We start from the raw sequence: 26,064 nt of genomic DNA on the forward strand, positions 1-26,064 counted from the left end.
GGGTGTTCGATCTCGCTGAATTTTGTCGGCCTCGGCACTCCCCATATGTTTGCCAGGCGACCAAAAACTATCTCATATGGACTAAGTCCCACTCGAGAATGTACAGTCATCCTAGTTGACAAAAGTGCTAATGGCAAAGCATCAGGCCATTGAAGACCAGAGCTCACTTGTATCTTGGCCAATTTCAACTTAAGGGTGCCATTATAGCACTCCACTAGACCAGCTGATTGGGGGTGATTTGCAGCATGGAATTTCTGACGAATTCCTAATCCATCACATACTCTCTTCATCACTTGACCCACAAATTCACTCCCATTGTCACTCCAGACCATTCTCGGCAAACCATACCTAGGGAAAAACTCCTTAACAAGGGCTTTAGCTGTGGAGAAGGCAGTATTATCTTTTAGGGGATATGCTTCTACCCATCTCGAAAAGGCACAAACAACCACGAGTACATACTTCAAATTGTTGCACCTCTCCATGTGGATGAAATCTAGCTGCAAAACCTCGAACGGATACGTTGGAGGCGCAAAATGACCAGCTGGAGTTGGAGTTCCCTTGCCAGAATTGTACATCAGACAAACCATACAATTTTTGACCACATTCTCTGCACACTTAGGAATTCCAGCATTTTGCTATACTGGAGCCAACAACTTACAAATCCCTTTCGTACTGATATGAGCCATTGCATGCGCCATTGTAACCACTGCAAGCACGTACGCATCGGGTAACAACCATCGCTGATGCTCTGACAACTCAACCCAACAACCATTCAAATCCAATTTACCCGTACTCTCTCTCCATACGCTCAACTCTTTCTCTGTAGCTTCAGCTTGAATTGACTTCACACTTTCTATCGTATCTTCACACATTCCTCTATCCGGAACCCATCTCGCCGGACCCGCAACATACATTCGACTCATCACATCCCTTGCCGTTTCTTTCGCAACTTCATCTGCAAACGCATTACCACGACCAACGTCATCGGTAACCTTCTTATGTGCACTGCATTTCACGATCGCAACTTGCAACGGCAAAGTAAGTGACTCAAGAAGCTCATTTACCAACTGACCATGCTGAATCTTAGCTCCATGCGAAGTCAGAAACCCACGCTCTTTCCACAATCGTCCAAAACTATGAGCCGCACCAAACGCATACTGGCTATCAATGTACACAGTCACTCGTTTCCCTTTCGACAACACACACACTCTTGTCAATGCAATCAACTCTGCTGCTTGAGCTGAGTTATGTGGGATACGTGTAGCTTCAACAATCGTGTGCAAAGTCGTAACAGCATATGCCGCAGTCGTATCACCATTCGGAAGCTTGAAGCACGAACCATCTACCCATAAGGTACCATCACATTTTGAAAGAGGAGTGTCCCTAAGGTCTATTCTCCTTTTCGTTTTCTCCTCTGTCCTAAGAAAACAATCATGCTGCTTAGAAACATCTGTCTCCACTGAAATCGGCAACAACGTAGCTGGATTCAACGTGTTGCATCTCTTTATATGCACATGACTCGCTAAGAGTGTCAACTCATAACCTGACAATCGAGCACTAGTTAAGTGCTGTGTCTTCGTCCTGTTTAACAATGTATCCACTGCATGTGGAACCATTACAATCAACATATTATCCATCACCAAGCCAGCAGACTGTCGAATAGAAACAGCCGCTGCCGCTGTAGCTCTCAAACAACTCGGCAACGCTCTAGCTACCGGATCCAAAGTCGACGAGAAATACGCACATGGACGTTGCTTATCGCCGAAATGCTGTGCCAAAACTGACAATGCACATCCCTCTCTCTCGTGGACATAGTGTGAAAGGCTTACTGTAGTCGGGGTACCCAACACAGGAGCCGAACACAACGCATCACGCAATTCTGAAAAACTCTTCTGGCATTCGTCAGTCCAAGGAATAGGATTCGGAGTATCCTTAACAGTAAGAGCTATCAAAGGCTTCGCAAGAAGCGAAACATTTGGAATCCACTGTCTACAATACGACGTAATACCCAGGAAAGCACGCACTTCTCTCTGTGTGGTTGGCACACTCATTCTCGCAATCGCTTGGATTCTTTCTGGGGTCAATCTTCTTCCCTCCTTCGATAAGAGATGACCTAAGTAGGTCACTTCTTGTCGACAATACTGCAGCTTTGAAAGAGACACCTTATGATGGAAGTCAGACAAATGACGCAACAACGACAAAGTAGCTTCTTTACAAATCTCTTCATTGTCAGCAGCAACTAACAAATTGTCGACATACTGAACAAGAGCAGCACCATCAGGTAAGACAATTGTATCAGGCTGTGTTTTCAAAGCCTGACTATAGATTGATGGACTCTCACAATAGCCTTGAGGAGCGCGCTTGAACCGGAAGCTTCGACCTCCTAAAGAGAAGCCGAAAATATCTCTACTCTCCTCGGCAATCGGGATGCTGAAGAAAGCATTCTTCAAATCAATCACAGAAAACCAAGTGGCTGAAGCTGGAATCATGGTCAGTAAGGCAGTAATATCTGGAACAACAGGAAATTGAGGAACTACAATCTTATTCACCTCACGAAGATCGATCACGAACCTATATACAGGCGGTTGTGAAGAATCAGTACGTTTCAGAACAGACAAAACCGGACTATTGCACACATTACCTCTCGTTTCTTCAATCACATCTTTCTCAATCAGGTCATGAATGATCGCTAGCAACGCTCTTTCACCATCACTAGAGATCCTATATAGGGGAATACGTGGCATTCGAACATTTGCTTTCAGTGTCACAACATATGGCGGTATCTCCAAAAGACCCACATCATTAGGACCAGTAGCCCAAAGAATATCAGGAAGAGAAGACAATTCGGCCTGGAGTTGGTCTTTCGACAAATACATCGGAGAGATCACTCTCTTACCTAATGTGAGTTGTACTCCCGAAGGAGAACATTGTAGTGTTGCATACAATCTTTTCAATAGATCCAATCCCAACAAATTCTCACCACAACCTGTCGTCAAAATAAGGGGTGCTTCGAATTCACACGGTCCAACAGAAAGAGACAGGATACTTGAAATCGGGTTTCTAACTGGGGTGCCAGAAAATCCTAATGAAACATTCGTCAAGCCAGACAAAGGTGCGCCAGGGAGTTTAGAGTGCATAATAGAACTCTTCGCAGCACCAGTATCCAACAGAAAAGGCTCTGACACACCTGATGTAATCACTTCAACATAAGGTCCACTCTGATCTACTGGAACTGAAACAACTCCCTCTCTTTGTCTATGGCTGTCCTAGCAATCATTACCGTCCATATTTTCACCTTCGACATAGTAGTCGTCAGCATAGTACTGAGTCGTCCTACCAGACGCACCATTTTGCTGATCAAAACAATTCATTGAATTTTGTGGAGGAAAGGAACGCGCATTCTGGGGGAACACACCACGTAGCCTACCTCTAGAAGCTTGCTGAACACCTCGACCTCTCACACCAGAAACACCATTCGTGCGCTGTAGCAGAACCGGGCAACTATTTTTAAAATGGCCCTGTTCTTTACAATATGCACACTGATTAGGACCTGCAGGAAAACGCGGTGAGGAGGCTCAAACCTTTGCGGGTTTCTCTGAAACTGCTGAGGCTGCTGATAATCACGTTGGCTACTACGAGGCGGATACGCTTGCTGCAAAAGAACCTTTGTTTTCAACTCTTTAGTCTTCTTGTCTGCTCTATCCTTCTCATCCTTATCCCTATTTTCGTAGTACTGTGCAGTAGCCAATATCTGTGCTGATGAGGAAACAGCCCAAGAACTCTCTGAATCCTTCAATTTAGTACACAACTCGGGAAGCAAGTTATGCACAAACTTATCAACAAACAACCGTTGACCACCTTCCGTACTCATGTCTTGACCACTATGGTCAATAAATGTTTCTTCAAACCTAGTGAAGAAATCAGACACACTTTCATCTTTCTTCTGCTTACACGCAGACAGTTTGTCCCAGTTTACTCGCATAGCAGGCATTAAAGTCTTCATATAAGTAACAATCCTACCAGGAAGTTCTGCAACTAGAGGCTCAGGTTTAGCACCACCAACTTGTCGACCATCCGCAGCACCAATATTAACCCAGGTATCACCTAACTCTTGCGCATGATCCGTGTGAAGAATCAATCCCCATAAAGGCTGTGGAACCACATTCCCAAACAACATGTCTATATCGGCTAAATTCATAATACATGAGTCTGCAGTCTGTGATAATTCCTTATAATACCCTGCAGGATTTTTACGGGGGTCAGGCAAAGTCTGTTTAAGAGCCAAAACTTCAGCTCGCTTCCATGGAACATGTACCCAAACACGCTGAAAATGGGCTGGTGCAGCTACAATACCAGCATTAACATCGGCCTGAACGGCCTCTTTCCACACCGGAGGAACCTCCCTCATTGGATATTGTCGCACTTTCCTCCTAACAGAAGGATCAGGCTCAAACAACGGCTGAGAAGGAGACTTACTCCTAAACTACAACAATGTTGCAACTGCTCTCTCAACATCGAGACCCACTATAGTTCCCTTCGCAAACTCTTACTGTACACGGAAGAACTCAGGCGGAGTCTGTCCCAATTCACCATCTTCCCATTCTTCACGAAGGAAAGTACACATTTCATCAAAAACATACCTCAGCTTTGGTGCTTCCCATTGACGGAAGACATCCGTAACAGATTCTAAATCATATCTCAAAGTATTAGTTACCCATTTACGTGCCAAATGATCCAGTACTGTCCGCTCGTCGGGACCAGGCAATTGGCTATATAATTGTTTACGCTCTGAAACAGGGGTCATACCTAGTGACCCAAAGAGAGGGGAAAGGAGACCAGTAACGGTATCAGTCATCCTCTGTCGAACAGAAGGAGAAGTTGACAGAAGGACAGGAGACAAGGCAGACTGAGAGGAAACCAATATAGGAGCGGTAGCAGAAGAAGTAGCAAGAACAGGAGACAAAGTCGTAAGAATTGGAGACGGAGCAGGTAGCAAAGTCGGCGGCCCTTGAGAAGGCTGCACCAGAGGAATAGGAGCCAACTGAAGAGGAGCTGGCGGCTGTGCAATAACCGGAGGCAAAGCAACCGGAGGTTGCGCAACTAAAGGTTGCAGAGGTGCTGTAGCACTTTGCACATAAGGGGGTGGCGACCTCAACAAACGGGACATCAAAGGATCCTTCTCAAGTTCCTTTGTCGCATCTTGCTGATGAGGTGGCAAAGCTGGATAACACTTATCAATCGCCATTCTACGTTGCCTGTGCAACTGCTCACTCGCTTGTTCTTCTTCATTATCTTTAAACTGTATAGCAGCTTGCATTATCAAAATACCCTTCTCTCTTTTATTTCTCTTTCTGTTTGGCTTCCTTTCGCCAGAGGCGGAAAGAGTCAAACATCGCCGGCCGGGCTTTCTTCCTGAAGAGTTTAACTTCTAAATTATCTAAAATCTCCGTGTCATAACTACCATATTGGGGCCACTTTAGGACACCGTCCTTTCTAGTGTAGCAAATCCACACTTCATTATACGTGATGGAGCCCACGCCATGTTTCAAATAGAGCTCATAGGTTGGAGTTCCAATCGGAGGAACCGGACACTAATCCTCCAATCGGGAATCCCTATTACAACCACAACAAAATAACTTTCCAAGTCTGCTAAGACCAGGCATCTTCGCTCACTAGTCTAGCTTCAAACTTCAAGGGAATATCGAATACGATAGTCTCGTGAATACACGAGTCCCTCAGCTTTGGAGCTTGCAAGTCCCAAATCAAAGATCCCAAGGATACCCAAAAACTAAGGACTGGGAGACGCTCTACTCATACTTAACTGAGGTATCGATCACGTCACCAGAAGACCCGTCTATCGTCTCGCTTTACAAATCGTCTAAGGGCTCCAAGACAGGGCGACAGTCAGGGCAGCAGTCCTTCGTAGCCGTCGGAAAGCGGGGAACCTCGCAGCAAAGACTTTCGGACCACGACGACATACAGGGGTCGATGTAGTGGCAGGCCTTCCTCCAGAATTTTCACACGAAGCTCCTCACGATCTTCAGGCTTGGACCGGTACCGCTGAAGTCGCCCTGCGTTGGGCGCCAATTGAAGAACCGGGTTTTTAGAACCCAGCGGCGCCAGGGGAAACGCCCAAAGTCTCCGGGTCCACCTGTCTTAGAATACAGAGACACGGGGTACTTCTTGGTGACGTCAAAGATCAAATTTTTTAGCTGCAGCCAGTAACAGAGATCCTAGAAGTACAACACGGTGTATGTTCTCAGGAGACTGCTCAACTTTACAAAGCAAGCCATCCCTTTTTATACAAAAAATTGTGCTTCAGGCAGACATTCCTTATTTACAGTTTGACCACTCACATGTTTCCACGACAAAAAGCAGGAGCATGATGACAAGCCCATTTTTCAGTTTGTCCAGCCCAAAATTAATCATAATAAACATTCTTCTTTCTAACAAGCCGGACAAGAACCCATAATAAAAGACCTCAACCCAAATCATAAATAGGCCATAAAAGAAGGAACAGAAACAGATGAGAAGCATGATAGAAGGGTGTGTGCATGTACCATAAACTCAGCAATGTCCTGCTCTTTGATCTCTATCTTGACCAGCTAAAGGGCAAGAACTGGTTTGGCAAGGTCAGCTTCAGGCAGCAGGGTCAGTTCACTTCAGGTCAAACAGGAGTCAGCACAAGCTCAAGCCAAGGTGTACGTGTCCCAGAGACTTGTTCAGCCACAGTCATAGGCCTATGTGAGGGCAACCACAAAATGGCTGCCATGCACAAAATAGAACCCAAGGGTTTCAGAACGAAATCGTCGAATACACAGTGAATCCATCAATGTAACATGACGGAAACACTCATGCTTGCTGAGCTCACTGTTTACGGTTCGCTGTTACCAAATTCGTAACAGAACCAAGACCATTATGACCCAGGGTCAGAATTCACGGAACCTCAGCAGGAGTGCAATGATCACAGGGCTAAAAGCGTTTTAAGTTGCCAATAGACAAATCCCAGTCAGGTGTTTGAACAGAAATTCCAGAAATTTTTGTCAGGTGGTGGTGGGGCCCGACATATAAAAAAATTCAGCTGGAGAGGCTCAACCTTCAAAAGTTTGAAGACCTCTGCCTTAAAACATGACTGTCTATCTTTTCAGAATAGCTAAAGTTAATGAGAGAATGCACTACTTCCTTTAAACGGTCTGTTCATTTTTCATGCTCATTTTTGTAATTATTGTGTGCGAACAGTTGCTGTGAACCACCCCAATCACAGCAGTTTCTGAAAGACTCCAACAAGGGCACCATCTCCGCACCCGACTGTCGCACTGCAAGCAAATGGGTAATTCCTTCCAGTAAATACCTTCTTCAAAAGTTATCCATGTTTATCACTTTATACCAATCCTTTAATCATTTAATCATGAATCTTCCTGTTATTCAAACACTGCGGAGACAGCGATGTTGCGCTATGATTGTTTATTCAGCAGTTTCAAATGTCTTGTGCTGGCCATCCAGGCTTTAACACAATGGCATGTGCAATCAATCATAATTCGGAGTGTGCTCATGTCCATTAAAAACACCCAATGCATTTCGAACCGCTTGGTTCTTCGTCAGGGATTATCTAGACAAATAGATGAAGAGAAAAGAAACATCTAAATTGACTGCTCAATACCTCCCCTGTGTACATTGAAATCTTAAACTTAGACTAACCTCCACCCTATGGTAACCCCAATAATACACAAACCACATACCAGAAGTATGTTTAAGTTTAAGATTTCAATGTACACAGGGGAGGTATTGAGCAGTCAATTTAGATGTTTCTTTTCTCTTCATCTATTTGTCTAGATAACCCCTGACGAAGAACCAAGCGGTTCGAAATGCATTGGGTGTTTTTAATGGACATGAGCACACTCCGAATTATGATTGATTGCACATGCCATTGTGTTAAAGCCTGGATGGCCAGCACAAGACATTTGAAACTGCTGAATAAACAATCATAGCGCAACATCGCTGTCTCCGCAGTGTTTGAATAACAGGAAGATTCATGATTAAATGGTTAAAGGATTGGTATAAAGTGATAAACATGGATAACTTTTGAAGAAGGTATTTACTGGAAGGAATTACCCATTTACTTGCAGTGCGACAGTCGGGTGCGGAGATGGTGCCCTTGTTGGTATCTTTTCCGAATGCCTGCCAAAGAAGTTTACATCTGATTCAGTGTGACTTTGTGTAGCTCTTATATAACAAAAAAAAACAAAGCTTCATAGTAGGGAGCAGTGGCTCGTTTACACCTCTTTAACAGCATAATTGTCTGCAACTTGGAAGCAGGAGAGACCTTTCCTAATAGCAGCCCTTCTGTATGAAGGAGGCGATTAGGTGATGAGATCCCTCCATCAGCTGAATGGTGAAAAAGCCTCGGATCAAGCTTGGAGAAACATTTCACCCCAAAGTCGGGACTTGGGGTGCCTATCAACCCGAATAGCTTCATTGAATGACTGTGAGTTTAGCTAGCGGATACTGTGATGAAGAAAATAAACCTATTTATGTGCATTTTGGTATTTCCAAACATATGTTTGAAGTTGTCAATTATTCAGTTTGCACATGTAAGATGAACATATGTGTGCAAATCAGAAAAACAAGTGAGTAGCTGCAGTATAGCAATTGCACCTCCTAAAGAACGTACTTATAGGGTCTGGTAGGAAAACTAACTAAAGTCTGTGGTGTCCACTACCATGCTATCTGCGGGTGTGTGCCACATCATAAATCTTAAGGTTTATAATACATAAACAGCATACAGTTTGATATCCAAGTAATCTTATTTTAGTCCAAAATACAAAGTCTAGGAGATTAGGTTGTGTGTAGATAACATATCAGTGGTATTTATTTCCAACATAGTCCATTAATGAAGTCCAAAATTCCATTTGTGCTTTATTAGATCAAGACAGCAGCACGTGTTCCGTCACAACAGCAACTTTTTCAAGGCTGCAAATATACAGGGACTGGTAACAAAATGATAACTTTATTTGTTAAACAATATCAAACCCCGATTTTGACAGAAATATTGAGAGAAACGGGAAGAATCACCAATGAATGACACGTGTAAGTCCCAAAAAGATTTCCTGTAAAACCGGCCATCGCAGAGAATACAGAAAAATGCCAAAAAAAGCATCAATGTCCACCAAAGCATGTAAAGTACATGAACATGTGGACCTGTTACCCTTCCGCTCAAAAAGTGAATAAAAAGGAACAGAAACTTATACTGCCACTCAGTCAAGCGGTTCAAAGAAAATCGTGAGAGGCAGCAAAGAAATGCCGACAACCCTGCAAGAAATAGAGCCCGAATGTTGGAAAGCAAAAAATTAATCTAAAAAACATAGGTATTGTGGTGTTCCGGCGTGGGCCTTGATAATTAGGCCTGGTCGCATGCGCCGGGGTGGACACGCGCAGCGACAGCCAACAGCCCACACACTTGGTTCTCGTCGGAAGTGACGTGCCCGAGCGCACGCCTTCCATTTATTGACCCCCGCAGGCCACGCCTGGCCTGCGGATGTGTGGATGCGTGTTACGTGCATCTGCTAGTGTGCTAACCGCACTACATCTCTATCCAACTACACAAAACTTTGAAAATGTTCAACCCAATGCTATTCAGAATATCACAATAATTGTTGACCAGGCGTTCTGTACTTGCGTGTCCCCTTGATGACGACTTCAGGGTCTCAGCTGGCAGGCGTAGTCATTTAGTCTTTGACTTGGACGGGGATTAGGCCTCAGACTGTACCGCGGGGTGCGGCCTGGCTCTCGTTCCCCGCTGCGCGATGGATTCCGGATGGGGGTGGACATGATTGACAGTCCTCCTCCCTGCACTGGCACCGGCCCTCGTGTCTCAGTTGTTGAATCGTCCTTTTCCTCTTGTGTTGCGACTCGGGGCGGCTCGTTGGTTCCATCCATGGCTTCGGATTCTACTCTCGGGCTAGGGGGGACCACTTTGAACCATGAAGTGTTTCTCGAGACTTCTTCCCCCCCCTTGTTGGCCGTCACCATAGTTCCTCTCGTGTTGGTGACAGTCCACGGGCCTGGTTCGTAGAATGTTTGGAATTTTCCCCCCGGGCGTCTGTTCCTAATGACAACCTTATCTCCTCGATGTAATTGCTTTGGTATCGCTCTGCGCCGGTGGCTCGCTCGCACATTGTTCCGGCGTCGGCGTTCTTGAGCCTCCCTCATGTCAACCCCTACCGGTGTCGGTCCTGTGGCGATGGGAAGGAGGTCTCTGCGTTGGCCCTGAAACATAAGTGACCACGGGCTCTTCTGAGTAGTGCAGTGGGGCGTTCCTCGATATTCTCTCAGAAACTCATGTAATCTTTGCTCCGGGTCAGCTTCCTCTACCACTGCAATCCTGAACATTTTGTTGAGAGTTCGCATAAACCTTTCGGCCTCTCCATTGGCTTGTGGCCACTGGGGGGTGATGCGCCTGTGGGTGATGCCTCTACTTTTCAAGAACGTGGCGAACTCTGTTCCTTGGAATGGCGGTCCATTGTCACTCTTGATCTCGCCGGGGAATCCGAATAGTGAAAATATTTTTTCGAGCACTGGCCCCACGTGTATGAACGCCGTGGATGGCACTCTTTCCACAATGGGGTATTTAGAGTATGAGTCAATGACTACCAGGGTGTGGCCCTCTCCGGGGAAACTTCCGAAGTCCACGCTGACTTTGGACCACGGGGTCGTGCATGCTTCCTCAGTGATTATGGGGACCGGCCTTTCTGGTTCGCTAGTTAACTGGCAGGACATGCAATTCTTGACATATTCTTCCACTGTGTTTTCTAGTTCAGGGAACCACACCTTCCCTCGCATGCGCGCCTTCATTTTAGTAGCACCCTGGTGGCCCCCGTGGGCGAGCTGGGTAGCTCGGTGTCTGAGACGTTTCGGTATTACTAGGCGGGTCCCTCTCAGCAGTATGCCTTCTTCCGTGGCGCTAAGCTCATGGCGGATGTGCCAGAATTTCGTGAGGGTTTCCTTATCTGCGGCTGTCCAGGTGTTGGGGGGGTGTAGGTAGTCCGTCCAGGATCCCTCTTGTACTGCTTGCAACGACCTCAGGTATGGGTTATCGTCCACTATCGCCTCCTTGATTTCTTCGATGGTCATGCATTGGGGGCAGGAAGTGAGTGCTACCCACTGGACATATTCCTCACAGTCTCCGTCTGCAGCTACTGGCTCTTGGGGTAGTGGGTGGCGCGATAGGTAGTCGGCTGGATTTTTGGCTCCCGGTCTGTATACCACTTCCATGTCATAGGTTTGCAGCTGGATCACCCACCTCTCGATACGTGGTGGTGGGTGAGGAGCAGTGCCCTTGAAAAGCGGCACTAGGGGTTGATGATCGGTGACCATCACGAATGGTTGTCCTTGTAAGTAAAGATGAAAATGGCTGCAGGCCCACTTGATTGCCAGGGCCTCTCGCTCTATCTGTGCGTATCTGGTCTCGGTCGGGGTCAGCGCCTTGCTGGCGAAAGCCAGCGCCGTCCATTTTCCGGGCTCATGTTCTTGTGTCAGGACTGCCCCCAGGCCCACTGGGCTTGCGTCCACGATGACCTCGGTCCGCTTGGCGGGGTCGAAGTATGAGAGCGTTGCATTCTCAAGGAGGGCGTCTTTAATGCCTTGAAACGCATCGTGTTCCTTCGGGCCCCATGTCCAATCGGCGTCCGCCTTCGTAAGTGCTCGGAGGGGCTCGCTGCGGGTTGCCAGTCCTGGTATGAAGCGGCCACAGTACGTGGCCATCCCGAGAAAACTCCTTACCTCCGTTGGGGATTTTGGCGCTGGGGCGTCCTTGATGGATTTGGACTCTCGGATCAATTTGGACCCCTTCCTGGTTGAACACATAACCAAAGAATTCAATTGATGATTGGAAAAATTGGCACTTTTCTTTGTGGAGGGTTGCTCCATAGGTGCTCAGTCTTTTTAGCACATCCCGTAGTTGTTTGTAATGTTCGGATGCGGTGGCGGAATGAATTAAGATATCGTCACTCACATTGAGTACCCCCGGCAGTCCAGACAGCAGTTCCCTGATGGTGTTCTGGAATACCTCCGCTGCCGACGATATTCCAAAGTTGAGGCGTTTGTACCGCCGGAGGCCAAGGTGGGTACTGAAGGTCGTGATGAAGCGACTCTCTTCGGCAAGGGGTAGTTGGTGGTAGCCCGCATTGAGATCGATTTTCGAGAACCACCTCGATCCGTTCACATCGGCTATGATGTCGTCCATCGTGGGTGTTAGGTGCCTCTCCCTTCTGATCGCTGTGTTCGGCAGCCGCATATCGATGCATAGCCGAATCTCGCCAGGCTGTTTAGGCTTTTCGACTATGACCATGGGTGAAACCCAGGGGGTGGGTCCTGTTACCTTTTCAATGACCCCCATGTTCTCCAGTTTTTCAAGTTCCTTTTCCACCAGTGGCCGCAGGTGGAATGGTATTCGCCGATGGCGTAGGGCTGTGGGAGTGACGGACTTGTCGATATGGAGCTTGATTGGGTCGCATTTGATGCAGCCCAGACCTTTGAACAGTTCAGGGAATCGCTCCAGTAATTCCTCCACCTGGTGGTTCCGAATGCGGTTGGCGAAAGCGATCAACTTTAAGTCCTCCGCGGTGTGGCTGCTCAACAGCGTGTCGGCTTCTCGGTCGATGATGTGTATCGTCGCGGTCACTTCAGCCTCGTCAGCTCGTATGGGTATCACAATTTTCCCCTTTAGAGGGAGGGGAGTGTCTGCTCCGTAGGCAAAGATTCTAGTCTTGGAGCGTAGGACTTCCGGACGAGGACGCAATTTGTTGAATTCTTGCAGCCCCATGACGTTGACGGTGGCGCCGGTGTCAATGATAGCTTTTACCTCATTTTCTCCCACCTGTACTACACATGTTGGCTGTGGTCGTCGTCTGAGTTTCAGCTCCCGGGCAAAGGAGATTACATACGACTCTTCGTCTTCCGAGTCTGACTCGTCATAGGTTATTGGTAGGAACTTGTCCGTTCTCTCCGGGGGTGGGTCCGTGAGTGATAGTTGGCGGACAGCTTTGGTGGGTGTCCATGATTTCTTGGAGTTCCTGGGTTGGCTCTTTCTGCGACAGACCGATGCAAAATGATTGGGGATTCCACAGTTCCCGCAGGTTTGACCTTGAGCGGGGCAGTCTTTGGCTGCGTGAGGCTCATGTCCGCAGTATCCACAGCGGCCTTGAGGAGTGTCTCTTCGGTATCCCTTCTTCGCCTGGCCACGTGGTCGTGGTCGTACTGCGTCGGCGCGCTCCACCTTGACGGTTTCCGTTTTGGCGGGAGTTTTGTGTAAGGCCTGCTCCATCGCCGTTGCTCTGGCGTCTGAAAGTTCATGTGCTCTGGCCAGGATGAGAATGTCCTCCAGTGAAATGCCTGGTTTCCGCAGGATATGGCCCCTCAGTGTCTTATCTCGGCATCCCTGGATTAGTTGGCGCCGTATGGCTCTTGGCTGGTCTTCATCCGTGGAGCTAGCCAGCTCCCGCACTCGAGTGTGGAACTGGTCCATGGATTCTCCTTCACGCTGACGGGCCTGCCCTAGCTTGAAGACTTCGAAGTCCACGTTTAATTGAGGGTCAAAATGGTTGTTTAGGGCAGTAACAGCAGCAGCGTAGGTGGTCACCCCCGTCGGGTTGGGGAGGTGTTTGAAGAGCCTGAAGATCTCGTCCCCTGCGTAGTGAAGAAGAAGTGATCTTTTCACCGCGTCGTCCGTCTCCCTCGTGATTACAAAGTAGTTCTCGAGCCTTTCCAACCAAATTTTCCAGCGGGGTGAGGCGGTGGATGGATCACTTGCCTCACTGAATGGCGGCAACACCCCAGCGGCAGCATGCTGGAAAGGGATGTTGATGATGGGAGCCCCTGCGTCTTCATCCCCCATGACGGCGGAGTCTAGAACCTCTCCAGTCCCTTCCGCAGGCGCGCAGCACCACGTGTACCTTGGCGGGAAGAAGACACTGTTTGTCGTCTGGGCTCACGCGCCCCTTGGCCAGTGGAGGGATGCAGGTCAGAGCAGCAGCAGCAGGGGTCTCCACACAGGATAACAGTACTTGGCAGCAGCAGCCAGTCACACCAAGTCTCAGCAGACTCCTGCACAGGACATGCACGGCGGCCGCTTGGCAGGGCAGATGATAGGGCCCGTTGCAGGAGAATCGTCCCTCCACTCACTCCCAATGCGTGGGAAAACGCAGGGCGCGTCGACCTCGCGTATCACGCGAGATGCGTGAGGTATGGCAACCGGCCGCCGTGTGGAGCGGGAAGGAACGGCGGCCGTGGCGGCAGGCACCCGTCCCACACCTCTTCACCAGGGCAGTGTTGGAGGGGGGGTAGCGCCCTCTGGCAGGCGAGGGGCGGGCAGGAAAAAGGCACGGCGGCCCCGTAGTGTAGCCAGCAGGTTCAGGCCACACGCGGTGTGCACCGCAGGAGCGAGCGGGCTGCACCGCTCGATGCACGGTGAACGGGCAAGGGTTGGGCCCCCTCCGCTCGTCGCCAATGTGGTGTTCCGGCGTGGGCCTTGATAATTAGGCCTGGTCGCATGCGCCGGGGTGGACACGCGCAGCGACAGCCAACAGCCCACACACTTGGTTCTCGTCGGAAGTGACGTGCCCGAGCGCACGCCTTCCATTTATTGACCCCCGCAGGCCACGCCTGGCCTGCGGATGTGTGGATGCGTGTTACGTGCATCTGCTAGTGTGCTAACCGCACTACAGGTATCAGAAAAGTAATTAAGCCTCACCATATTAAGTATTTTGCACTAATCGTATAGAATATCCAAAGATACAATCCGGAATCTACAGACTTTGTACAATTAATCAATTGTGTGTCACTCGTGTGAACTGAACAAGCATTTGCAATGCAATAGGTCTCGCATTACTGAAAGTTTGAGCTATTGGCGTTGCAAATAATCATGCAACACCAATAGCTAAACTTTTAGTAATGCGAGAACTATTGCTTTGCAAATTCTTGATTGTTAAAGCACATAACTTCGGTCCAATCAAAACGGGTTCCAAACTTGTACTATACCTACTTTGTGGGCGGAGCCAAGGCCCCTCTGTGGGGATGCTCACTTAATTATCTAGCTACAACAACTACGCTGTTCAGCCAGACGATTAAAAAAAATAATATAAACATGGCAAAACGTGACGCCGCTCTATAAACGCTGCAAAACACACGAGGAGCGCACGTGTAAGCACTTGAAAGAAATAGGCACTTGGAAGAACACCGGGCGGGGCAACGCCTGACACCGCCCCACAGAGGGAGAGGGGCGTGGTCTTTGCCCATGCTTTCAGCTCTGAATGGTACCTCTTCCCCTTTGCAGTGAAGTCTCCCGGCTTTTGTCAACCAGTCGCCCCTCTCTTTCCTGTACGACCCTTCTTTCCTCTTACTTGTACCTCTGACTAGCTGTGGGCAGCATGCGGTGGTTGCGCGCGGTCCTCTTGCTCCGCGGGGCAGTGACGGGTGGACGCCGGACCCCGCCGGCGGCAGGACTCCCAGCCCTCCAGCTCCGCGGCGCCGGCAGCAGAAGCAGCGTCGGCGGTGCCGGGGAAGGGCTGCCCTCCTCGGCAGGATGGACGCAGGAGGGGCCGCCGCACAGCTCCTCTGTCAGGTGAGGGAGTGAGTGGATGACCATGTGTTGAGCCATCACCCGCAGACATGCCCTCAGGCAGAGGAGGCTGGCTGCCGTGTACGCCGCTCGTGGTACTTGCCGATGGGTCTGTGATAACTTCCGCACAGTTTCCTGTTATAGCCAATGCAACTAATTGAGCATCGTGCGTTGGTCTCAAACTTGCGAAACTGCAGGCAGGGCAAGCCTTGGTCATGACTCATGAACGAGCTGGACTCCGGGTCCCTAGGTTTAGGTGATCACACAAATGACCTCCCTGCTTTTTTATGTATTATTATTGGAGGCTGCAGTGCTCATTTTCTTTATAAATGTCCCCACTCTCTTCGTTTGTCTTCCTCTTGTTCTTCTTCCAACTCCCCCCCCCCCCCCGTACATCCTCTGACCTCCATTTTCCTTGATTATTGTTTTAGTTTGCTGGACAAGGGATGATATTTGTGTCCAAAGGCTGCTAATTATTCACGTGTGTGATTGGTTTGTGCGCTTTTTTGATCATATAGATGTATAGGGCGAATACACCCCCCCCCACCCCATTTTATATTGGACGTCATGTGTGTGTATATATAGAGAAAGTTGAGTACTCGTTAGTGGTAGTCTGTTCTTCTTTATTTTTAGACATGTGCAAAAACAAGCAACAGCTGACACGTGTTTTGCCCAGGGGCCAGCAGGCCAGGGCTTTCTCAAGGCGGAAAATCCTCTGTTAATAAGTTGTATTTCAATTAGGTGAAGAACCCACCAGTTACAAAGATTACAGCTAAGGTTGATCACTTGGGACCTGACTGGTATTTGATCACAAAAGGCCCCATCCACTAAGCCCAACTGAGTAGCAAGGGGTTATCCAAGGCCGGGAGCAGGGAAGGTGGCAGGGCACAGGCCAGCCATAACTCTGAACATTGTCCTGTTTCTCCTAAAGTCTCGCTCCACAGCTTACACTGCTAAGGATCTTGGTCACAGCTAGAATAGCAGCAATAAAAATGTTACTCATGAATGAATGATGTTCATAAGCACATAGTTATTCTCAGGAAGGTTTCCTGGGGCTACGTCGCCATAATAGGTTCAACATACAACTCAATCAATCAATCATGCCATTTGTATAGCGCACTACTCACCCGGGAGGGTCTCAAGGCGCTTGGGGGGAGGGGTATGCTACTGCTCGAACAGCCAGGTCTTGAGTTGTTTCCTGAAGGCGAGATGGTCCTGGGTCAGCCGAAGGTGGATGGGGAGGGATTTCCAAGTCTTGGCAGCCAGGTAAGAGAAGGATCTTCCTCCGGCGGTGGCTCTTCGGCTGCGAGGGCGAGGCTGGTGGACCGTAGCTGGCGGGTGGGCGTGTAGAAGGTCAGGCGGTCGTTGAGGTACTTGGGGCCCAGGTCGTGGAGAGACTTGTGTGTGTGGGTGAGGAGCCGGAACGTGATCCTCTTGTCGACGGGGAGCCAGTGCAGGTTCCTCAGGTGGCTGGAGATGTGGCTGCGTCGGGGGACATCCAGGATGAGTCGGGCGGAGGCGTTCTGGATGCGCTGGAGTCTTTTCTGTAGCTTGGCTGTGGTTCCGGCGTAGAGGGCGTTTCCGTAGTCCAGTCGGCTGGTGACGAGTGCCTGGGTGACAGTCTTCCTGGTCTCGGTCGGGATCCAGCGGAAGATCTGCATTAGACGGCGGAGCAGGCTTTTCATAGCTGCCAAGGTTTCAGATTGCTTATGTGTGACGTTTTCATAATTTCAGTGTAATTATGAGTGACTACTTTCTCACGATCAAAAATCAAGCAATTACGGCGAGGGAAACATATAAATATCAGAAATTGCCCCCCCCATTTGAGCAACGAGGTACTCTAAGATCTAAAACTGCTGCAAAGCACCAGAAATGGAAGGGCACTAACAGACATGACACGCAGACTTATTTTACCCCCAAACAACGCATAGCACAAAAGCAGCTTCAAGTTGTCATAATAAAGATCATTGTATACAGCGCCTAGGAAAGGCAGAGGTGTAACAGTGAGGGAGGGAGAAAATTAAAGGAGGATTAGAGAAGGTGCCAAATTTGGTTTTGCCCAGGGTGCTTTTTGAGCAAAGGCTGGCCCTGTCTATAGGCAATGATGTGCAGTCACCATAAACCAAGTAGTGTGCCAACGAAAATGGTATTGTTTACCATTTGACTGCATGTGACATCCAAGGGTCAACATCTTTATTAACATTTAGTTTCTCAAGAGTCCCAAAAGTGGAAACTAATTTCAAAAGGTAGGTCATGTAGCTCTTCGACAGAGTGGACATTGCTAACAATGGTTGGAAGTGCACACTTTGAAGCTTAGTAGTCTGCCCTTTGTATTGTAGTGTAATGCGTGACATGGGTTTTAGGTATTGCATACTTAGCATGTGGCATGTTTTGTTCTTGAATTTTTGTTTGAATAGTTAATGTCTACTGAGCAGCCATGCTTTAGTCGAGCCAATGTTAAAGCTTCAGAAGCTGTTCAGATACCCCCGTAAGCTCGGTGTTGCCAAGTTTTTGGGTGAAGCGTCACAGACAGCACAAGCGGTCTGGTTGCAAAAGGTTTATTGTGAATTAACTCGGGGCTTTTATTGAATCCATTGCTTACCGTTCGTTGGCGTATTCACTCTCATTTTCTTGCTTCTTATTTGATGGCTTTTCCTCCATTTTACGATCAGTTTGATTTGCTGCTTTGTATCCTTCCAATGCTCACATTTTGGGTACTATTTTTTCTTTTTCATTCAGCACTCAATGAAAGTCCCTGTACTTTCTAGTTCTCTCGCCTTAAGCTGCTAAACAGTTGTCAATGTACAGCTTTATGATACTGTTGGATGTGCCTGCTATTCCTCCAATATTTTGAAATGTTTTAATTTCTTTTACTTTTTAAACAATAATGTAGAGATTGGCAGCTCTGTGCCCACGTTTGAAAGGAGAGGCCTGTTAGCTTTACCAGTAGTTGCCAACTCTTATGGGTAGTCTGAGAGAAAAAGAAGGAAGCATGGGATGCAAATCGATAGTTTTTGGAATGCAGAAATGTTTATACACGAAGCTAATTACTTAATAGTACTGTATGGCACCAGTGCACCTGAAATACCCTTTCATTTAATGCAAAGTAGCATAAATAATGTGGTTGTTTTGTGTTATGGACAGTGACCTCAAAAACATACCTGCACGTTAGGCATACATACTGTGGGGATGGGGGCCTGGGGTTTGGTGGGGGGGATCGGGCTTAGGTGGTCAGTTGTTCTAAGTGATTAGTAGAGGAAAAATCCAGCTTTTCAAGTCTTTGGGGCGGTAAGATGCTTAGCACTTCTTCATAGATAAATAGGAAGGGAGTAACACATTAATGCTGTGACAAAGGAAAAATAAGTACCTTCAGTTCTAACTGGGAGATCACGCCGGACAGCCACAATGATTGCTGCTTTTAGCATATCTGGCAGGCAGCAGCATCTAGTTCAAATGCACAAATCTGCAGCAGTCTTGCACCCCCTATATATCTGCTGCATAAATGGGCTGTCCGTGGACAGAACTCTTTACCCCTGACTCCCCCAATGGCGAATCTCTGATTTATACCAGCGAATTCAATGCAGAGAAGTGTCCAAACTCTCAAAACATGTCAAGTCTACTGTTTGCGAGAGATGGGGGTTCTGGTGTCTCTAAAGATATCCTGTCATCCCTTTAAAAAAAAAAAACTTTTGACCCTAATCCTTTAAACAAGGTTTTGTAACTGTGCAGTTAAGATGTCTGGAAAGACAAATTAGCATGTTCTGGAACCCTCTTGCAAGTAGAATGGTCTGTAGAGTATGTTTGCTTCCATTCCTGTATAAGGCATGCAGATGCCTCAAGACATTCTGTCCCACCTCTGCTCTTTTCCAGATCTAATGCAGTAACATCCGCTCTCTGAAATTAAAGACCATCTCTGCTTTAAATGGGAGTGTGGAAAGAGGGCTCTCAATTAGATCCATTGGTCCACAATATTATGCATTTTCTTTTGAAGTCTCGCCTACTGTGTTTTTTTTTTTTTTTGACCAAGTCACAATGATCTGGAATGTGGAAATTACTCCAGTTAACTATTTTGCCAATACATAAAACAGGAAAATTTAGATAGGGTCAGAGGCCAAGGTTTAGAGACTTCACAGGATAGGTAGCCCCACACAATATATAAACACAAAAAATATATATCCTGAAGCCTAAGTAAGGGAAAGAGTGTGGTCATGGACTAAGACTTAAAAGGTGTGTATAAGAAATATACAAAATTTGTATGGATTCCCATCACTCACCATTCCAGGTGACATGCTTCATCATCTGGGTCTCCTTAAACAGGGCTGCAACTCCACCCTAATGATGCGGGAGCCCAAGGATGTTTTCAAGTTAAAAACAGTGCAATGACAGTTTAACCAGATAGCTGTCTATAATTATTCAATTGAATCATTATAGACAGCTATCTGGTTAAACTGTCTTTGTTTGCAATGTTTTTAACTTTTGAACGTAGTAGACAATAATAAATTCCTGGGTCTTACTACGCCTCAATTTTATATCTCACTTCTCTCACAGCACTGCACTTTCCCATACATTTTCTATTTACATTTGCTCACATCTGGTTTTGCCAAACTTGAAAACATCCTTGGGCTCCCCCATCATTAGGGTGGAGTTGCAGCCCTGTTTAAGGAGACCCAGATGATGAAGCATGTCACCTGGAATGGTGAGTGATGGGAATCCATACAAATTTTGTATATTTTTATACACACCTTTTTAGTCTTAGTCCATACGGGGGTTGGTAGTTCCCTCTACTAACTGTTGAGTGGTTTTAAGGGTTCTCCACTCACCCAGTTGCACCACCTATACACAGCGCGCGCAATACCAGTGCGTCCACTTTTTGGCCGTGCACCCTTTGCATCTCTGACATCAAAAGCCTTTCTGTATTTTATATTAGTCTTAGTCCATGACCACACTCTTTCCCTTCCTTAGACATCAGGATATATATTTTTTGTGTTTATATTTTGCCAATACTCCATAATCTGTTTTTCTGCCTGTATGGTTCTTTTCTGCATACTTGCTTCTTTTGGTAGTGAACTTAGGTTGATTGCCTTAGGTCTCCGGTAAGATAACCTTTTACTGGCCACTACTCCGATATAACTAGCATAAGCGCAACCTTGTGTCCCTTCTGAAAGCACAAAGGGAATCCATTAGGTCCTAAGCTCTTGCTGTTTGGCATATAGCTCAAGGCAAGGCCCAGTCCACTTTGGCCACAAGCCCCACTGTTATATGATACTCGGCCATGTAATCATGAGAGAAGTGATCTGTCCTTGAGCCTTCATCTCTGCCTTCACAGCAGGAACTCTACGAGCTCTAATAATTTTAAACATTTTCCCTTTATTCTCTTTTCTTCTTAAACACTACTGCCTGGTACCTCTCAACTGAATATCGCATTTTGTCCAGCTACACAAGGATCCTACCTGCAGTGTTTAAGCATCCATTTATCCAGCATATAGGTGGTGCTACAGCCGTCTTCCAGCACTACCACCATTCTTATGTTGTGAACACCCTTTTGCCTCTTCCATATTGTGATATTAGTTCTGACATTTGCAACTTTAATTATATGACTTTCGTCCATCTCAGAACTTGTGACGCTCTGTCATTCATGCTACAATAGAAAACAGTCTACATTGATTTTCCCTAACTTGATTTGCAGAGTTATTTTCTAACCTATTGCAGACAGTTTATTTTTGAGGCATTGTAAGAAATGTGGTTTTTCGTTGGAGGGATAAGTACCAACATCAAGTAATAATTACAATCCTTGTCAGGGTGAACAACTAAAGTCAGTAAATAAACTTGAGCTCAACCCCCTCGTAGATGTGGCACAGAGCAGGCAAGCTTAACTTGGGGACAATGCGTAAGGCATTTATGCAGTACCAAAACAGTAATAAAGTTGAATGACAAAATAATCAAAATCCAACATTTAAATTAGAAAAAGGGTTACATGTAGTAAATGAAATTACACTAAAATGGCAGAAATCAAATAAGGGAATCTGGAGATTAGAATTGTTAAAGTTTTATATAAAAATATCACCAAGAAGCACAGAATGCCATTGCTAGTCAACCTAAGCTCAATTTGAATCAGACCGTGATGAAGTGCAGGTCAGATATTCCAACCATGTTTGTCCTGTGCAAACTATTATACCTTCTATCTTTAGTCCTTCAAGTCCCAATCCACCACAGGAGTACACTTCTAAAGCCACCCAAGGACCACAGGTGAGGCAATTAGGGACTCGCAGAGTGTGACCAACAGGAAGAAGTCCAGTCCAGTTGCAGTAAAGGGCATCTTGTAGCTTGTTGTGTCCCTATTGTGACCCTTGAGTCCACTTCTTTGTCCTGGGTACAAGAGGAAGGGCAGGCCTAGTCGTGTAGGCTCTTTTCACGTCTCAGACAACAGGTTCAATCTTTTTATCTTCCACAGATTAAGGAGTGTACTGAAGTGGGTGCCTGGAGAGGACTCATTTAAGCCTGGCACAATCTAATGGGTAGGAGTAGCCCTTGGGGGCACCCTAACCAATGGTGTATAGCTTCCTGGGGCTAACTCTATCCACATTGGGAACTTTCAAGATGGCTGTAGTCTTCAGCCACACTAAACTTGGGCTCTGAGTACTGGGCAGAGCACTATGGTTAACCAAGAGCCCTCCCACATCTAAGACTATAATCCAGGTTTTGGCAGTCACTGCACCCCCAACAAACTCAGACAGAAGTCTGGTAGAGCAAAGTTAAGTTTTCAGGAATGGGATTGTGGAAACGCACATTGTTTTGGCATTCTTTGAAGTACAATTGAAATGTTTGTTCTGCTGAGTTTACATACAACAAACCGGCTTCAACACTGTAATTCAAAAGGAGGTCCACTGTGATTGGGGCCAGTCTATCTGAGGAATGAGTGGGGGAAATGTGGAGGTGCAGGAGTCCTGCCTCCTAACATTTTCTTGTAACGGGGGGCCTCTTTGAAGTGCGCCCCAAGTGTCATATGAAAAACCCCAGCAGCCCTGCCAAGCAGGCTTTGGCACTCAAGCAGGATCTGATACTGTGATGTCAACAAGATCCCTGCTGTGATGGAGGCCTGTCTTTCTGAGGGTGCAAAAGAAGGTGCAGGCCTGGGTGTTAGCTATATCTGCAAGTCACAGAGTAGGCCAGTTTGAAGTTAGTCCTTGTTCCCAACTCACATGCCATCCTGTCAAGGGCACAAAAACACATCCAGACACCTAAGGCCTTTTGTCACTATCCTGGGTGCAAGTCCCTGTCTCCCCACCCTCCTCATTCATTCTGATTAAAATGCTAAAAACTGGCAGGCAGAGATGGGAGAACAAAACGCAGAATTAGAATTTTTTTAATAAGTCATGCTTCTAAAATATGTATTACAAATCTGACTTCCTCAGTGAACTGGGCTTCTTATAAATATTTCAAAAAGCCCACAATGAAATTTGTGGCTATTTCCTAGCCAGAGATTACGATGAAACTTAATATCGTATACCAATTATTTTCTATGGGACAGTAAACTAAATGTATTGATTTTATTAAACAAATGCCAATACAAACTGCAATCAGTGACAGGACATGTTCAAGTACTCATTGTGAAGAAAGTGAAACCCTCTTTCCCTGAAACCATATTCAGAACAGTCCAAGCCATATTTCTGTAGCACCTAGATGTAGACAGTGCCCAGTTGTGGGGTATCCCTTACAACACAGTAGCTCTCCTGAAAGCATCTTACATGCAGGAGCAAAGCTTATCAAAGCCCTAAAGAAATTTGTGTGCATCACTCTTACTACACTGGCAATGCCTCCAACCCACATCTTTAAGATCACAAACAAGTCTACCAGAAGTTGCTCCAATCTGTATCTGGCAGAGAAGTTAGCTAATACAGGCGAATGGCATCACATAATTCTGGATAGTTCCATGCTGGTAATAGAAAACAGTTAAAAAAAAAACCTGAGAAAACTGGAAGCTATGCTGTGTCAATCTGTGGTCATTTCATTCAGAACAAAAACGCATAAAGGTATGGTGGCTTCTACAGCGCTGTTTTTATCACTGTTATAGTACAAATCACTGAACCGAAATTACCATGATTCTGATGTTGACAGGGGTAAGTATAAGAGGAGAAGAAAGACCAATCTTATTGGAAGAGGAAGCATTACTCACAGAATGTTACATGCTTCATCATAGGCAACCTCTTCCTATCCTGGTAGGACAATACCATCAGGGTGGACTTGACTTCTAGTAAACCCAATGGAGGTAGTTCTTAAGTAAGATAATTTACTGAAAAAAAACGGGGGTTTCAGATAAAGTTAAAAGTACCTAGAGGTAACCGTTTTTTCATCTTTATTAGTGGTGACCTTTGGTGTATCTAAAACCAACTGTGCGATAAAATAAGGGCACAACAGCTCAGACTATCGTCTTATCGGCACCATGTTTCTGCTCTAGTCCAAGTCCCCTATATCGGTCGGTGGCATTTGTCGGGGCTAGGGATCCCTAAAGACCTAGACTAACAGATCATCAATAGTAAAAAGTTAAAAGCATGCACTAGAAGGACCAGAGTGAATTCTAGCTGTTCTTAATGCTAGTAAACACTCACTAAGGGGTTATCCGCCATCCAGTCTGGGGAGGGACGATGTCCCCTGTAGTCACACCGTCCTCAAGAGGTTTACCATGCAGAAGCACCTATCACCATCCTCACCCAGCCGGATGGATGATATGCGCTCTTGCACTGTGTACATCTTGATAACTGTGTTACTACAGAGGACATTACCCCCTTATAAGTCCCTAGTATATGGTACCAGGAGTTCCCAGGGCATAAGTGATAAAGGGATCCCTGTGCTACAGCACAGTCTTATGCCACCCTGGGTGACCCAAGCAAACTACTGACAGCAGGCCTGCCATTGCAGACTGCGAGAGCAGTGCAAACTGCTCGACCTTGACTGTGCCCTCACCATGTGTGGCATAGTTGGATGCACTGCTCTTGATAAGAAAGTCACCCCTAGAGAAGGCCCAGGAGGGAAGGTGCAGTATACCGAAAGTGTAGGCATGTAAGTTCAAGCTTATGTCTCTATAGTGTCTACCATTAAAGTATAAAATAAGTAAATGTAGCTGTACTTGCAAAGCGCACTGATACTCCTGAGTTTCCTGGCGCTGTACTTATACCACTAGGGAACCCTTCCTGGTTTTTCCCCGTGAAATGTCCACTCCTGGGCATCCCCAGGGTGCAACCAGGCATCCCTAGCGCTGTAGGGGGCCGTTGTGGAGACTAAGCAAGCTATTGCCCAGAGTTGCAGCGTGGGACCCATGCTTAGAGTAGGCACCGAGGCGAGAAATCCGGTCCGAGGAATTATGAGCCCAAGATCCGCCGAGACCAGCCAAGGCAGGAATTGAACCCTGGTCCCGGGCCAGACCTCTGCATCAGGGTCTGCCGCTCTAATCATTGAACCACACTTCTCCACTGATAGGCGGTCCATAGGATAACGTGGGACTTGTACCCGAGCAGACCCAAAATAAATCTGAAGTCAAGGGAAAGCTGGCAGGCACCCAGTTGCCCACCTGGTTGCCCCAGCTGCACTGTGCTCTGGCTGACCAGCCTGCACTTTTCCATGCCTGCTGCTGCGAAGAGAAGATTCTGACCTCCTGCTAGGGAGTGTGATCAGTCCCAGAAGCAGCAGCCAAAGTGTCAGGGTGGGCCGGAGGAGGGATCTGGGGAGGGGAAGGAGAAGGAGAAGGGGTCGGGGACCACATAAGAATTGAAAACATTTTTTTTACCTGATTGCACCGCCTCAGTCACCCTCTTCCTGCTTCTGGGACTGGCTCCCAGACTGCACTGCACCCAATCATGACGCTGCATGAAAGCAGAGTCAGGATTGGCAAGAACACTGGACTTTGTGCTCCCAGGGAGACTGGAAGCCTGTGCCTGCTCTCTCCAGCCTCAACAATGCAGCTGGGGCTGGAGAAAGCTTCACTGAGCATTAGAGTTTGGCCGGCCTGAAATTACAGGCCAAACACCTCATGCGCAGTGAATGGACAAGGGAGAGCACTACCACTCCCCCACCACAGTGTCATCCCCCTTGTCAGAGTCCTGGGGCAGGTACAAGTGGAATAACATATAAAACAATTCTAAAAAAAACAGGTTTAAAAGTTAAAACCAGTTTTATAATTATTTTATGTGCAGGTGGTGGCAGGGGGGGCATCGCTCCTCCGCCCTAATGGAGGGGCCACCTCTTCCCAGAAGTCAAGAACAAAGGCTTGAGCAGGAAGGAGGTCACATCTTTTCCCCCTCAGGCAGACTAGTGAAGTGACATATCAGAGCAGTGATCTTCAAAGGCTGCACCGCCTCTGATAAGCATCGGGGCTGTCCCCCTGACGAGGACACAGGTCTCCCCTTGCTCCAGGCATACTTGCACCTGTGCAAGAGGGGATATTGGGTATGCAGGAG

The 26,064-nt window shown here is 47.1% G+C and overlaps 1 protein-coding gene across 2 annotated transcripts in view; it reads left to right on the forward strand.

Moving 5' to 3' along the window:
- MTHFD1L (methylenetetrahydrofolate dehydrogenase (NADP+ dependent) 1 like) overlaps window positions 1-26,064 on the forward strand; it is a 1,218,839-nt gene that overhangs the window by 118,279 nt on the left and 1,074,496 nt on the right. Inside the window, exon 1 of one of the 2 annotated variants that reach the window (XM_078649386.1) lies at window positions 15,365-15,616. The exons of the other annotated variant lie outside the window; for it this stretch is intronic. Coding sequence (XP_078505512.1) covers window positions 15,423-15,616 — 194 coding nt within the window. The 5' untranslated portion in view covers window positions 15,365-15,422. Of the gene's footprint in view, window positions 1-15,364; window positions 15,617-26,064 lie in introns of those variants that run through there. 2 annotated transcript variants of the gene reach the window in all.

The sequence above is a fragment of the Lissotriton helveticus genome, chromosome 6, assembly GCF_964261635.1.
Source record: "Lissotriton helveticus chromosome 6, aLisHel1.1, whole genome shotgun sequence".
Classification (NCBI taxonomy): Eukaryota; Metazoa; Chordata; class Amphibia; order Caudata; family Salamandridae; genus Lissotriton; species Lissotriton helveticus.